This window comes from Pogoniulus pusillus, chromosome 6 (assembly GCF_015220805.1).
Source record: "Pogoniulus pusillus isolate bPogPus1 chromosome 6, bPogPus1.pri, whole genome shotgun sequence".
Classification (NCBI taxonomy): Eukaryota; Metazoa; Chordata; class Aves; order Piciformes; family Lybiidae; genus Pogoniulus; species Pogoniulus pusillus.
This window is the reverse complement of record NC_087269.1, coordinates 190,885-205,991: the sequence shown is the minus strand read 5'-3', so window position 1 is coordinate 205,991 and position 15,107 is coordinate 190,885. Positions and strand designations below refer to the sequence as shown.

General features: G+C 68.9%; 1 protein-coding gene across 1 annotated transcript in view; it reads left to right on the top strand.

Annotated features, from left to right (window-relative positions):
• Positions 1–14,267, top strand: part of PDE2A (phosphodiesterase 2A) — a 35,228-nt gene extending 20,961 nt beyond the window's left edge. The window contains exons 6-31 of the mRNA XM_064144114.1: positions 436–491; positions 603–662; positions 738–897; positions 1,467–1,519; positions 1,607–1,681; positions 1,796–1,837; positions 1,912–1,980; positions 2,077–2,207; positions 2,705–2,816; positions 2,916–2,955; positions 3,120–3,183; positions 3,500–3,578; positions 4,245–4,422; positions 5,031–5,143; positions 5,349–5,426; positions 5,530–5,652; positions 6,174–6,244; positions 6,328–6,450; positions 6,541–6,628; positions 6,897–6,944; positions 7,065–7,139; positions 7,921–8,020; positions 8,141–8,253; positions 8,565–8,603; positions 9,072–9,178; positions 11,337–14,267. Coding sequence (XP_064000184.1) covers positions 436–491; positions 603–662; positions 738–897; positions 1,467–1,519; positions 1,607–1,681; positions 1,796–1,837; positions 1,912–1,980; positions 2,077–2,207; positions 2,705–2,816; positions 2,916–2,955; positions 3,120–3,183; positions 3,500–3,578; positions 4,245–4,422; positions 5,031–5,143; positions 5,349–5,426; positions 5,530–5,652; positions 6,174–6,244; positions 6,328–6,450; positions 6,541–6,628; positions 6,897–6,944; positions 7,065–7,139; positions 7,921–8,020; positions 8,141–8,253; positions 8,565–8,603; positions 9,072–9,178; positions 11,337–11,580 — 2,441 coding nt within the window. The 3' untranslated portion in view covers positions 11,581–14,267. The remainder of the gene's footprint in view (positions 1–435; positions 492–602; positions 663–737; positions 898–1,466; positions 1,520–1,606; positions 1,682–1,795; positions 1,838–1,911; positions 1,981–2,076; positions 2,208–2,704; positions 2,817–2,915; positions 2,956–3,119; positions 3,184–3,499; positions 3,579–4,244; positions 4,423–5,030; positions 5,144–5,348; positions 5,427–5,529; positions 5,653–6,173; positions 6,245–6,327; positions 6,451–6,540; positions 6,629–6,896; positions 6,945–7,064; positions 7,140–7,920; positions 8,021–8,140; positions 8,254–8,564; positions 8,604–9,071; positions 9,179–11,336) is intronic.
• The last annotated feature ends 840 nt before the right edge of the window (positions 14,268–15,107 follow it).

Below are 15,107 nucleotides of genomic sequence, written 5' to 3'. Positions count from 1 at the left end.
ATGGAGGTGGGGATGGGGATGGGGATGGGGATGGAAGGAGCTGGGAGGTGGGGATGGGGATGGGGATGGGGATGGGGATGGGGATGGAGGTGGGGATGGGGATGGGGATAGGGATGGAAGGAGCTGGAGGTGGGGATGGAGGTGGGGATGGAGGTGGGGATGGAAGGAGCTGGAGGTGGGGATGGGGATGGGGATGGAAGGAGCTGGAGGTGGGGATGGGGTTGGGGATGGAAGGAGCTGGAGGTGGGGATGGGGATGGGGATGGAAGGAGCTGGAGGTGGGGATGGGGTTGGGGATGGAAGGAGCTGGAGGTGGGGATGGGGATGGGGATGGAAGGAGCGGGGTCAGGGTGGGTGGAGATGCAGCTGGACGCCAGAGGGTGGCACAGGAGCCTGCCCCGGGAGCCTTCAGCCTCTCCTTTGCCCTCTCCCCCAGTTCTCCTCCTGCCGCTGGTGGACAAGGAGAGCAGCGCCGTGGTCTGCGTCATCCTGGTGAGCCTGGCACACGGCCCGGGCACCCCTCCCCTCCCTGCCCCTCTCCCCGGGCACAGCCTGGCACAGGGGCGGGCAGCAGGAGCTGAGGCCAGCCCTGCCCTGCCCCAGGTGCGCTGCGGGCAGCTGAGCGAGGCGGACGAGCAGAACCTGCGGGCACTGGAGCGCCACGTGAGTGCCACCCGGCGGCCCCTGCCAGCCTCGCCCCGGGGCTGCCCAGGTGCCCACCTGCCGCCCCCTCCCCAGGCCCTGGTGGCTCTCCGGCGCCTGCAGGCCCTGCAGAAGCTGCAGCCCTGGCCCCAGCTCAGCCTCTCCAGCAGCTCCTCCCAGGCCTCCTTGGCCAAGGCTCAGAGGGGCACCGAGGGCAGCTACAGCGACCTGGACTGCAAGATCCTGCAGCTCTGTGGTGAGGGCACCGCCCTGGGCACCAGCCTGGGCACCTGGCTTGGCGGAGGGGCCGGGGGGATGGAGCTGAGAGGAAGGGCACCTGGGGGGGGTTGGGATGCCAGGATGGGGACCAGGGGAGATTGGGGATGCCAGGATGGGGACCAGAGGTGATGGAGATGCCAGGATGGGCACCAGGGGTGATTGGGGATGCCAGGATGGGGATCAGAGGTGATGGAGATGCCAGGATGGGCACTAGGGGTGATTGGGGATGCCAGGATGGGGACCAGGGGAGATTGGGGATGCCAGGATGGGGACTAAGGGTGGTGGAGATGCCAGGATGGAGCTGAGGACACACCATGGGGTGCACAGGGTGAAACTGTGCTGCTGGGCAGCTCTGCCCCTTGGGCACCTCCTTCCCTTGGCATCACCTCCCCCACGGGCACCTCCATCCCTTGGGCACCTCCCTCCTTTGGCATCACCTCCCCCACGGGCACTTCCCTCCTTGGCATGGCCTCTGCGTGGAGCCCTCCTCCGGCGGTGGGCAGCAGCAGGGTGGTGACTGTGCCCCGGTGCCCCCTGTGCCCGCAGGGGAGCTCTACGACCTGGACGCGGCCTCGCTGCAGCTGAAGGTCGTCAACTACGTGAGTAGGGCAACCCCCACCCTGGCACCTCCCCCTGGCACCCCCCCGGGCACCCTCAGCTGTTGACCCCCAGCCCCTTGTGCCCAGCTGAAGCAGGAGACTCAGTCGCTGTGCTGCTGCCTGCTGCTGGTCTCGGAGGACAACCACCAACTCTTCTGCCAGGTGGGTACTGTGCCCACCCCCCCCCCCGCCAGCCTAGATGGTGCCACCCTTCACCTTCCCGGGGCTCGGGCACCAGCTGGAGGTGGTTCCTCAGCCCCACCTCGTGCCCTGCAGGTGGTTGGTGACCGAGTGCTGGAGGAGGAGATCAGCTTCTCGGTGAGTGGCACGGGGCAGGCGTGGGCACCGCGGGCAGGGGTGCCAGGGCCTCACCCTCTCTCCTCTGCCCGCAGCTCACCTTCGGGCGCCTGGGCCAGGTGGTGGAGGACAAGAAGTCAATCACCCTGCAGGACATCAGCCAGGTGGGGCCCAGGGGTGCCCCCTGTGGAGGTGCCCACCTTGGTGCCCCATGTGTGCCCCATGTGGAGATGCCCATTCGGTGCCCCATGTCCCCGCAGGAGGAGCACAAGCAGCTGAGCAGCATGCTGGGCACGGAGGTCACCTCCATGCTCTGTGTGCCAGTCACCAGCAGGGCAACCTCCCAGGTGGTGGCCTTGGCCTGTGCCTTCAACAAGCTCAGCGGGGACAGGTGAGGGGCAGCAGGGGCTGGGCATGGGCACAGGCTGGGCACGGGCTGGCAGTGGGCAGGGGCTGGTGATAGGCAGAGGCTGACAGGGGGCAGAGGTTGGTAATTGGCAGAGGCTGGGGGCAGGCAGAGACTGGCAGCTGGCAGGGACTGGCAGCAGGCAGGGGCTGGCAGTGGGCAGGGGCTGGGAGCGACAGGGGCTGGCAGCAGGCAGGGGCTGGCAGGGGGCAGGGGCTGGCAATGGGCAGAGGATGGCAGCTGGCAGGGGCTGGCAGCAGCAGGGGCTAGGCATGGGCAGAGGCTGGCAGTGGGCAGGGGCTGGCAGCGGGCAGGGGCATCTTCCATTGGCAGCATCTCCATGCTGGAGCTCTGCAGCCCCTGGCAGCAGCTCCCCGGTGCGGGCAGGAGGGGCAGGCCGGGGGCTGGGTGGGCAGCGAGGTGTGAGCCGGTGCCCCCCGGTGCCCCCCGGTGCCCCCCGGTGCCCCCGGTGCCCCCCGCAGCTACACGGAGGCAGACGAGCACAAGATCCAGCACTGCTTCTGCTACACCTCCACGGTGCTCACCAGCACCTTGGCCTTCCAGAAGGAGCAGAAGCTCAAGTGCGAGTGCCAGGTCGGTGCCCGCGGGCACGCCCGCCCCCGCCTGCCCCTCCCGTGCCCCCTCTGCTGCCCCCTCTCATGCCCCCCTGCTGCCCTCTCTGCTGCCCCCCAGGCGCTGCTGCAGGTGGCCAAGAACCTCTTCACGCACTTGGGTAGGTGCCCCCCACGGGGGGTGGTGGCACCAGGGGATGGTGCCCACCCTGGCTGCAGGCTGCGCCGAGCACCCCTCCCCCTATGCCCTCATTACGGGGGGGGGGGGGCAGAGATGCCAGGCCAGAGGGTGCCTGAGCCCTGCCCGCCCTGTGCCCTGTGCCAGACGATGTCTCAGTGCTGCTGCAGGAGATCATCACCGAGGCCAGGAACCTCAGCAACGCCGAGATGTGAGGGGGCACCGCTGGCACTGCCAGGGCACTGCCAGGGCACTGCCACCTCCGCGGGGGAGGGAGAGGCGGGCGGGTGGGGGTGGGCGAAGAGGGGTGAAGAGGGGGGCGGGGGGGGGCAGGAATGGGTGAGGGTGGGGGTGGGGGGGGTGGATGGGGACAGGTGGAGGTGGGTGAGGATGAGTGGGGCGTGGGTGAGGGTGGGTGGAGAGGGGTGGGCGTGGGTGAGGGTGGGCGGGGGCAGTGGGTGGGGGTGGGCGGGGGTGTGGGTGTGGCTGGGTGTGGCTGGGTGTGGCTGAGCCCTTGCCCCCCGCAGCTGCTCTGTGTTCCTCCTGGACCGCCCCAGCCACGAGCTGGTGGCGAAGGTGTTCGATGGGGGAGTGGTGGACGATGAGGTGAGCCCGGGGGGCACCGGCACCGAGCACCGGGGGGGCACCGGCACCGAGCACCGGGGGGGCACCGGCACCGAGCACCGGGGGGTCACCGGCACCGAGCCCCGGGGGGGCACAGGCACCGAGCACCGGGGGGGCACCGGCACCGAGCCCCGGGGGGGCACAGGCACCGAGCACCGGGGGGGCACCGGCACCGAGCACCGGGGGGGCACAGGCACCGAGCACCGGGGGGGCACCGGCACCGAGCACCGGGGGGGCACAGGCACCGAGCACCGGGGGGGCACCGGCACCGAGCACCGGGGGGGCACAGGCACCGAGCACCGGGGGGGCACCGGCACCAAGCACTGACCGAACGCGGGAGAGGGCACTGGCAGTGAGCGCAGGGAGAGGACTCTGCCCCAGCGCGGGGGAGGGCACTGGCAGTGAGCGCGGGGGCACTGGCACCGAGCGCGGGGGCACTGGCAGTGAGCGCAGGGAGAGGACTCTGGCCCAGCGCGGGGGAGGGCACTGGCACCGCGCACGGGGGGGGGCACTGGCAGCGAGGACTGGGGGCACCAGCACCGAGCGCGGGGGGAGGAGGGGCGGGCGCTGGCACCAAGCCCGTGGGGGGGCACCGGCACAGAGCGCCACGGGGGGCACTCGGTGACCTTCGCCCGGCGCTGGCACCAGAGCTACGAGATTCGGATCCCCGCGGACCAGGGCATCGCCGGGCACGTGGCCACGACGGGCAAGATCCTGAACATCCGAGACGCCTACTCGCACCCACTCTTCTACCGCGGCGTGGACGACTCCACGGGCTTCAGGACACGCAACATCCTCTGCTTCCCCATCAAGAACGAGAGCCAAGGTCAGCGCCGGGCACCCAGGCTGGCACCGCCCGCGAGGGGCGGCACAGTGCCGGGGCAGTACCCAGCCAGGGCAGGGCCAGGACCCACCACAGCCTCTGCTTGCCCATCAAGAACGAGAGTTAAGGTCAGCAGTGGGCACCCGGACTGGCACCGCCCAGCCCGGGCACTGCCCAGCCAGGGCAGCACCAAGCCAAGACCGTGTCCAAGCAGGGCAGTGCCCAGCTAGGGCAGAATCGAGCCTGAGCACCACCCAGCCTGGGCACCGCCTAACCAGAGCATCGCCCAGCCTGGGCACCACCCTACCAGGGCAGCACAGTGACAGGGCTGCACTCAGGGCAGCACCCAGCCTGGGTACCCCCCTGCCGTCACCCTTGCCCGCACCCATGCCAGCCCCATCACCCTAGCATAGCAGATGTGCCACCTCCCTGCTCCTGTGCCCACCGCCCTGCTCTTGTACCCACATCCTTGCCCCTGTGTCCATCTCTCTGCCCCTGGGGCCACCTCCCTGCTCCTGTGCCCACCTCCCTGACCCTGTGCCCCTGTCCTTGCTCCTGTGCCCACCTCGCTGCTGCGGTGCCCACCTCGCTGCCGCGGTGCCCGCTGGCAGAGGTGATCGGGGTGGCAGAGCTGGTGAACAAGATCAATGGGCCCTGGTTCAGCAAGTTCGATGAGGACCTGGCCACAGCCTTCTCCATCTACTGTGGCATCAGCATCGCCCACGTAGGTGCCCAGGGCTTGGCGTGGGGGAGCCTGAGCTTGGCGAGGGCAGCGCCGGGGGGAGCCGCTGGCAGCCCGTGCGTGCCCCTTGGGGGGCGAAGGGGGGGTGGGATGAAGGGGGCAGAGCGTGGGCCGGGGGGCAGGGTGGGGCATGCAGGGGCTGGTGCCCGCCTGCAGCTCTGCCATGCCCCCTCCGTGCCCCCGGCAGTCGTTGCTGTACAAGAAGGTGAACGAGGCTCAGTACCGCAGCCACTTGGCCAACGAGATGATGATGTACCACATGAAGGTGAGCTGGCACAGCGGGCACGGCGCCCAGGGGGGTGCCCGCATGCTCCACCCCGAGGTGGGCATAGGCGGGGCACAGGCTGGGCAGGCTGCGCCCCCTGCAGGTGTCGGACGATGAGTACAGCAAGCTGCTGAGCGAGGGCATCCAGCCGGTGGCCACCATCGACCCCAACTTCGCCAGCTTCACCTACACCCCCCGCTCGCTGCCCGAGGACGACACCTCCATGGTGGGCACCCTGGCGGGCACCCTGGCGACACTGCCCAAGCGCCACCCTCCCCTGCCCCCTCCAAGTGGCACCCTCCGCTGTTCCCCCAAGTGCCACCATTCCTTGCCCCCCCAGTGCCACCGTCCCTTTCCCCTCCCAAGTGCCACCCTCCCCTGTCCCCCAGGTGCCACCTTCCCCTGCTCCCCCCACAAGTGTCACCTTCCCCTGCCCCCCCAGCGCCACCCTCCCGTGCTCCCCCAAGTGCCACCATTCCTTACCCCCCCCCAGGTGCCACCCTCCCCTGTGTGCCCTCACTGGTGCCACCCACCCCGTGGCACTGCTGGGCTGGAGGGATGCGGTGGCTGCACCCCCTTGGGCATCCCTCCTCGGGTATCCCTCCTCCTCCTCTCCCTCCTGCCCATTCTCCCCTCCCCCCCCCCCCCCCCCCCCCTCCTCTCCCCACCCCCCTCGGGAGGCATCACCGCCGTGTGCCATCCCCACGCCCCCGCCTCTCTGTGCCCCCCGTGCCGTGCCCCTGCCAGGCCATCCTGAGCATGCTGCAGGACATGAACTTCATCAGCACCTACAAGATGGACAGGCAGACCCTCACCAGGTGGGCACCGCCTCCCCGCCCCCCCGCGCCCTCCGCCCGCCGCCGCGGGTGCCAGGCTGTGCGAGGCTGCCCCCCCGTGCCAGGTTCTGCCTGATGGTGAAGAAGGGGTACCGGGACCCGCCCTACCACAACTGGATGCATGCCTTCTCCGTCTCGCACTTCTGCTACCTGCTCTACAAGAACCTGGAGCTGGTCAACTACCTGGAGTGAGAGCCTGCCCGCGCCGTGCCCGCCCCCGTGCCCCTCTCGCCCCTCCACCCAATGCCCTCTCTGCCCTCCCTCTCCTCACCCCGCAGGGACATCGAGATCTTTGCCCTCTTCATCTCCTGCATGTGCCACGACCTGGACCACAGAGGCACCAACAACTCCTTCCAGGTGGCCTCGGTGAGCCCAGCCCCGGCGTTGGCATCTGCTGGCATCGGGGGCGGGGGGGGTGGTGGGGCAGGGGTGGTGCTGGTGTGCTCCGAGCCCGGCACTGGCACCTGCTGGCACCTGCTGGGGGTGGTGTCCTCCGAGCCCGGAGCTGGCACCTGCTGGTGGGGGGGTGCCAGTGGTGCCGATATGGGATGGTGAGGTGGTGGTGGTGGTGCCAGGGCTGGTGCCAGGGCTGGGGGGGTGGGTCCATGGCTCTGGGTTGCTTTGCCCCCTGCAGAAATCAGTCCTGGCAGCGCTCTACAGCTCCGAGGGGTCTGTCATGGAGGTGAGGTCCTCCCCACGTGCCCTCCCCAGGTGCCCTCCCCTCGCCCTCCGGAGGGCTCCGGCGGTGCCAGGCACCCCCCACCCACCCCTTCACCCTGTGCCCTCTGCTCGCCCCCCGCAGCGGCACCACTTCGCCCAGGCCATCGCCATCCTCAACAGCCAAGGCTGCAACATCTTCGACCACTTCTCCCGCAAGGTGAGCCTGCAGCGCCCCCCTTCCTCCTCCTCCTCCTCCTCCTCCTCCTCCTCCTCCTCCTCCTCCTCCTCCTCCTGCTGCTGCTCCTCTTCCTACTCCTCTTCCTCCTTCTCCTTCCTCCTCCTGGTCCTCCTCCTCCTCCTCCTCCTCCTCCTCCTCCTCCTCCTCCTCCTCCTCTTCCTTCTCCTTCTTCTCTTTTTTCTCCTTCTCCTCCTTCCTCCTCCTTTCTCCTCCTTTGTCCTTCTACTCCTCCTTCTCCTTCTTCCTCCTTTCTCCTTCCTCCTCCTTTCTCCTTCTTCCTTCTCCTTTTATTCCTCCTCCTCTTCTTCCTTCTCCTCCTTTCTCCTTCTTCCTTCTCCTTTTATTCCTCCTCCTCTTCTTCCTTCTCCTCCTTTCTCCTTACTCTTCTCCTCCTTCCTCCTCTTCCTTCCTCCTCCTTCTCCTTTCTCCCTTCTCCTTCTTCCTTCTCCTTTCTCCTTCTCCTTCTATTCCTCCTCTTCCTCCTTCTCCTCCTTTCTCCTTCTTACTCTTCTCCTCCTTCCTCCTCTTCCTTCCTCCTCCTTCTCCTTTCTCCCTTCTCCTTCTTCCTTCTCCTTTCTCCTTCTCCTTTTATTCCTCCTCCTCTTCCTCCTCCTTCTCCTTTCTCCTTCTTACTCTTCTCCTCCTTCCTCCTCCTCCTTTCTCCTCCTCCTTCTCCCTTCTCCCCTGCCCCTGCCCCTCCTGGGCCTCCCTGCTGCCCGGCAGTGGTGCCACCCAGCCTCCCCCTGGCCTGGCACCGCAGGACTACCAGCGGATGCTGGACCTGATGCGGGACATCATCCTGGCCACGGACCTGGCACATCACCTGCGCATCTTCAAGGACCTCCAGAAGATGGCAGAAGGTGGAGCCCTGCCCTCCCCCTGGCACCGCGGGGGGGGATCGCATCCCCTCTAGGGGAGGGGGGTGAGGAGGGTCGGGGGGCACCGCCTTGAGCCCCCTGTGCCCTCTTCCCGGCTGGCAGTGGGCTATGACCCCAAGAACAAGCAGCACCGAAGCCTCCTCCTCTGCCTCCTGATGACCTCCTGCGACCTCTCAGACCAGACCAAGGGCTGGAAGACCACCAGGAAGATTGCGGTGAGTTGGCACCTTGGGCCCCCCCCCCAGGTGCCCAGCCTGGCATTCATGGTGGCATCGTGCCCCAAAGGAGTGGTTCCTCCGTGGAAGGAGCTCTGAGGCAGCCGGGAGGAGAAAGCTCCATGGGAGGTGGGTGGGAAGGGTTGGGAGGGGTGGGCAGGGAGTGGGCATCGACCCTGGCAGGAGGTGGGCATTGACCCTGGCAGGGCGTGGGAGGTGATCCTGGCAGGGGGTAAGCACTGACCCTGGCAGGGAGTGGGCACTGATCCTGGCACGGGGTGGGCACTGATCCTGGCATCTGTCCCCTGCAGGAGCTGATCTACAAAGAGTTCTTCTCCCAAGGGGATCTGGTAGGTGCCACCAGGGCTTGCAGCTGGCACCAAGGGGGCTTGGATGGGCTGGGTGGCATTGGAGAGGTGACTGCCACCAACAGTGAGCAGTGCCCTTGGCACCACTGATGAGCAGTGCTGTTGGCACCAGCCTTGAGCAGTGCCCCTGGCAGCAGCGCTGAGCAGTGCCCTGGCAGCAGCGCTGAGCAGTGCCCTGGTGGCAGTCCTGAGCAGTGCCCTGGCAGCAGCGCTGAGCAGTGCCCTGGCATGGCGCTGAGCAGTGCCCTGGCGGCAGTGCTGAGCAGTGCCCTGGCAGCAGCGCTGAGCAGTGCCCTGGCGGCAGCGCTGAGCAGTGCCCTGGCGGCAGCGCTGAGCAGTGCCCTGGCGGCAGCGCTGAGCAGTGCCCTGGTGGCAGTGCTGAGCAGTGCCCTGGCATGGCGCTGATCAGTGCCCTGGCACGGCGCTGAGCCCTGCTTTGGCACCCCGCAGGAGAAGGCGATGGGCAACCGCCCGCTGGAGATGATGGACCGGGAGAAGGCCTACATCCCCGAGCTGCAGATCAGCTTCATGGAGCACATTGCCATGCCCATCTACAAGTGAGGGCACCGCCGGGCACCGCCGGGCACCGCCGCGGCCAGGGGAGACCTGCGCCGGAGTGGGTGCCAGGGGGCTGGGATCAGCTGGTGGGATGCCAAGGAGGTTGGCAGGGGCTGATGGCATCCAAGGGGGATGGCATCAGATGTTGGCATCCCGAGGATCCTGGGATGAGCTGTTGGGATGCCAGGAAGGTTGGCATGAGCTGTTGGCATCCAAGGGGGTTGGGATGAGATGTTGGCATTTCAAGGAGACTGGCAGCCTGGGCACAGGGGGTGGCAGCCCGAGTGGAGCTGGGTGGCAGCTTGGTTCCAAGGGTGGCAGCTCAGGTGCAGAGGGTCTCAGGTGGGTGCAGGAGGTGGCAGCCCGGGCACAGGGGCGGGTGCCAGGCACAGGGGTAGTTGCCGGGCACAGGGGCGGGTGCCGGGCACAGGGGCAGGTGCCAGGCACAGGGGTAGTTGCCGGGCACAGGGGTGGTTGCAGGGCACAGGGGTGGTTGCAGGGCACAGGGCTGTACCCGGGCACAGGGGGGGTGTACCCGGGCACAGGGGTGGTTGCAGGGCACAGGGCTGTACCCGGGCACAGGGGTGGTTGCAGGGCACAGGGGTGTACCCGGGCACAGGGGTGGGTGCCGGGCACAGGGCTGTACCTGGGCGCAGGGGTGGGTGCCGGGCACAGGGGTGGGTGCAGGGCACAGGGGGGGTACCCGGGCACAGGGCGGTACCCGGGCACAGGGGGGCTGTACCCAGGCACAGGGCGGTACCCGGGCACAGGGGGGCGGTACCCGGGCACAGGGCGGTACCCGGGCGCAGGGCGGTACCCGGGCACAGGGGGGCTGTACCCGGGCACAGGGCGGTACCCGGGCACAGGGAGGGTGTACCCGGGCACAGGGCGGTACCCGGGCACAGGGCGGTACCCGGGCACAGGGTGGTACCCGGGCGCAGGGCGGTACCCGGGCGCAGGGGGGCGGTACCCGGGCGCAGGGTGGTACCCGGGCGCAGGGCGGTACCCGGGCGCAGGGGGGCGGTACCCGGGCGCAGGGTGGTACCCGGGCGCAGGGCGGTACCCGGGCACAGGGCAGGTGCCGGGCACAGGGCGGTACCCGGGCACAGGGGGGCGGTACCCGGGCGCAGGGCGGTACCCGGGCATAGGGGTGGGTGCCGGGCACAGGGCGGTACCCGGGCACAGGGCGGTACCCGGGCGCAGGGCGGTACCCGGGCACAGGGGGGGTACCCGGGCGCGGGGCGGTACCCGGGCACAGGGGGGGTACCCGGGCACAGGGGCGGTACCCGGGCACAGGGCAGGTGCCGGGCACAGGGCGGTACCCGGGCGCAGGGCGGTACCCGGGCACAGGGCGGTACCCGGGCACAGGGAGGGTGTACCCGAGCACAGGGCGGTACCCGGGCACAGGGCGGTACCCGGGCACAGGGCAGGTGCCGGGCACAGGGCAGTACCCGGGCACAGGGCGGTACCCGGGCACAGGGCGGTACCCGGGCGCAGGGCGGTACCCGGGCACAGGGGGGGTACCCGGGCGCAGGGCGGTACCCGGGCACAGGGGGGGTACCCGGGCACAGGGGCGGTACCCGGGCACAGGGCAGGTGCCGGGCACAGGGCGGTACCCGGGCGCAGGGCGGTACCTGGGCACAGGGCGGTACCCGGGCACAGGGAGGGTGTACCCGAGCACAGGGCGGTACCCGGGCACAGGGCAGTACCCGGGCACAGGGCAGGTGCCGGGCACAGGGCGGTACCCGGGCACAGGGCGGTACCCGGGCACAGGGCGGTACCCGGGCGCAGGGCGGTACCCGGGCACAGGGCGGTACCCGGGCACAGGGCGGTACCCGGGCACAGGGGCGGTACCCGGGCACAGGGCGGTACCCGGGCGCAGGGCGGGTCCCCGGGCGCAGGGCGGTACCCGGGCACAGGGGCGGTACCCGGGCACAGGGCGGTACCCCGGGCACAGGGCAGGTGCCGGGCACAGGGCGGTACCCGGGCACAGGGCGGTACCCGGGCGCAGGGCGGTACCCGGGCACAGGGCGGTACCCGGGCACAGGGCGGTACCCGGGCACAGGGGGGGTACCCGGGCGCAGGGCGGTACCCGGGCACAGGGCGGTACCCGGGCACAGGGCGGTACCCGGGCGCAGCGCCGTGCCGTGCCCGCAGGCTGCTGCAGGAGCTGTTCCCCAAGGCGGCGGAGCTGTACCAGCGAGTGGCCAGCAACAGGGAGCAGTGGACCAAGGTCTCGCACAAGTTCACCCTGCGGGGGCTGCCCAGCAACAACTCCTTGGACTTCCTGGACGAGGACTACGACCCCCAGGCCCCCGAGCCCCCCCTCAACGGCTGCCTGCAGGCCGAGCCGGGGGCACCGCCCGAGCCGCGGGCACCGCCGCAGGAGGGCGCGGAGTGACGGAGGAGGAGGAGGAGGATGGCGGCGGAGGGACGGCAGCCGGAGCCGGGAGCAGCCCCCCCCAAGCTTCATCCCCTGCCCGACCCTGCCCCACGCGGGGAGAGGTTTGGGGGTGGAGGACTCAGGACCAGCCCTGGCCAGACCTATCTGCTGCCAACCTCCGGCAACGGGGCGGGGGGAGGGGGCAGGTGCCCGCTGCAGCCGGTGCCCAGCCTGGGTGGGCAAAGGGTAAGGAGGGGCTGGAGGATGGACCCAAACTGCCTTAAGGCTGCAGGAACTGGCCCCGTGGGGAGAGGGTGGCAGTGGGGACAGTGCCCGCGGTGGGTGCCCACCGGGAGGGGCTGTGCCCTCGGAAGGGGCTCGGAGGGGGCAGCAGGATGGAGAAGGCCAACAGCTGGTGGCACTGGGGGCACGGAGGGGGCGCCCAGGGGAGGCTGAGGGGCGGCTGAGGGCAAGAGGAGTGCAGCTGAGACCCAGGGGGGCACAGGCAGCCGGAGCAGGGTGCCCATGGACAGGTCCTGCTGGCACCAGGCTGGAAGAGGACACAGGCAGCCAGAGCAGGGTGCCCACGGGCAGGACCTGCTGGCACCAGGCTCGAGGAGGGCACAGGCAGCTGGAGCAGAGTGCCCATGGACAGGTCCTGCTGGCACCAAGCTGGAGGAGGGCACAGGCAGCCAGAGCAGAGTGCCCACGGACAGGTCCTGCTAGCACCAGGCTGGAAGAGGGCACAGGCAGCTGGAGCAGAGTGCCCACGGACAGGTCCTGCTGGCACCAGGCTGGACAAGCAGCCCTTGGCACAGTGCCCTCCTGCCAGGACCTTCACACCCACCGGTGGCCTCCAGCCAGCCATGACTCCTGCAGGGGCTCCTGAGGGGCACGGCCAGGAGGGGGCTCCTGCACCCCTAGAGAGTGCCCAACTTATCCTCACCGTGCCCCCCTCTCCACCATGCGGCTTGGCACTGGGGTGGGCACCCAGGAGCCTTCTCTCCTCCACAAGCAGCTGGCAGCAGTGCCCAAAGACGTCCAGGAACACCTCCAGGCTCACGGTGGCACCGCAGCTCCTGCCACAGTCACCACCACGCTGGCACCTTGATGGCATCCTCTGGTCCACCCTGGCACTGCAGCCCGCCACGGACCCTGCCCCCTCCCCTGGCCCTGCAGACCACCATGCATGGACGCTCCCTGCCCCCTCCCCCAACCCAACCTCTTTGGACCTCCTCCCCCCGGGGGGGTCTTTGCTCCAGCAGTCCCCCCCCAGCCTCCCTGCAGCTCTTTGGTGTCACCCCCAGGTCTGTGTCGCCCCCAGCCAATGCCAACCCCGAGCAGGACCACCAGGGCGAGATGAAGATGAGGAGGGGAGGGAGGGGAAGGAGGCCCAGGATGAAGGCAGCTGCCGCAGCCCAGGAGATGCCATCCGGGCAGCTGGTGCCCTCCTCCCCCCACCCCCACGCGGCAGGAGCGGGTGCCAGCGGTGCCAGGTGTCTCACGGCTCGGCTGGTAGCCGGGGGGGTGCCCAGAGGAGCCATGCGATGCCCACAGCCCCCCGCGCTGGGCACCCAGGGCCCTGAATTCCTTTTGCCTTACCGCCCCGGAGATGCCTTCAGGCAGAGGCCCTTGGCATCCTCTGCCAGCCTCCCCCTGGCATCCTCTGCCAGCAGACCCCCCCCGGCACCGGGAGAGGACGCAAGGGAAGGGCGGAGGGGGACAGGGACAACCCCAGAGGCAGCAACCCCCCCCCCCCGCCCCCGTGAGCGGGTGGGGACCCGGTGGGCACCCCCCCCACACAGCGGTGCCAGGCTGGGGGTGGCAGTTCCCCAGCTGTGTGTGCCACCCCCTCCCCTGTTCCTGCAGCCCTCCCTCCCAGCTGCCAGCCCTGTACAGACCCCGCTGGGCACTGGGAGGGCACCCAGCCAGGCCCGCCCCGAGCAGGGGGCACACAAATACCCTCCCCCCCCCCCGGCTTCTCCGCCCGCCCCTTGCGCCGCGCTGCTTGGTCTGGGCTCCGGCAGAGCCCCGCAGGAGGCAGCTCCGCTCCTGCCTCCTCCCCTCCCCTGCTCCCTCTTCCTCTCCTTCCGCCTCTCCTTCCTCTTCTCCTTCCCTCTTCCCTCCTTCTTCTCTCTCTTCCTCTCCTTCTCCTTCTCTCTCCTTCCTCTTCTCCCTTCTTCTTGCTGCTCTTTTTCTCTCCTCTCTTCTCTCTCTTCCTCTCCCTCACCTTTTCTCTTTCCTCTCCTTCCTCATCTCCTTCGCTCTTCTTTTTCTTTTCCTTCTTCATCTCCTTCCTCCTTTTCATCTCCTTTCTTTACTCTTCTACTCCTTCTCCTGCTCCTCCTTCTTCTGTCTTCCTCTTCCTCCTCCTGCTTCAACCACTTCTCATCTCCTCTTTCTCATCCATCTTCAACCTCTTCTTTCTTCTTCCATCTTCTTCGACCTTTTCTTCCTCCTTCTTCTCCTCCTTCAAATTCCTCTTCCTTCTTCAACCTCTTCTCTTCCTCCTTCTGCCTCTCCTTCTTCTTCCTCTTTCTTCTCCTTCTTCAGCCTCTTCTCCTTCTGTCTTCTTCCTTCTCCCACTTTCTTCTTCCTCCTCCTTCCTCCCCCCCCCCCCCCCCCCCCCGATGTTTATTTTCTGCTGGGTTTTGGTTTTCCTAAATAAATTTCGTACGTCCACGTCCCCGCGGGGGGGTCCTGTGGGTGCTGTCCCCGTGGGTGCTGCTGACAGGGGTCCTGTGGGTGCTGTCCCCGTGGGTGCTGCTGACAGGGGTCCTGTGGGTGCTGTCCCCGTGGGTGCTGCTGACAGGGGTCCCTGTGGGTGCTGTCCCCGTGGGTGCTGCTGACAGGGGTCCTGTGGGTGCTGTCCCCGTGGGTGCTGCTGACAGGGGTCCTGTGGGTGCTGTCCCCGTGGGTGCTGCTGACAGGGGTCCCTGTGGGTGCTGTCCCCGTGGGTGCTGCTGACAGGGGTCCTGTGGGTGCTGTCCCCGTGGGTGCTGCTGACAGGGGTCCTGTGGGTGCTGTCCCCGTGGGTGCTGCTGACAGGGGTCCCTGTGGGTGCTGTCCCCGTGGGTGCTGCTGACAGGGGTCCCTGTGGGTGCTGTCCCCGTGGGTGCTGCTGACAGGGGTCCTGTGGGTGCTGTCCCCGTGGGTGCTGCTGGCAGGGGTCCCTGTGGGTGCTGTCCCCGTGGGTGCTGCTGACAGGGGTCCTGTGGGTGCTGTCCCCGTGGGTGCTGCTGGCAGGGGTCCTGTGGGTGCTGTCCCCGTGGGTGCTGCTGACAGGGGTCCCTGTGGGTGCTGTCCCCGTGGGTGCTGCTGACAGGGGTCCCTGTGGGTGCTGTCCCCGTGGGTGCTGCTGACAGGGGTCCTGTGGGTGCTGTCCCCGTGGGTGCTGCTGACAGGGGTCCTGTGGGTGCTGTCCCCGTGGGTGCTGCTGACAGGGGTCCCTGTGGGTGCTGTCCCCGTGGGTGCTGCTGACAGGGGTCCCTGTGGGTGCTGTCCCCGTGGGTGCTGCTGACAGGGGTCCTGTGGGTGCTGTCCCC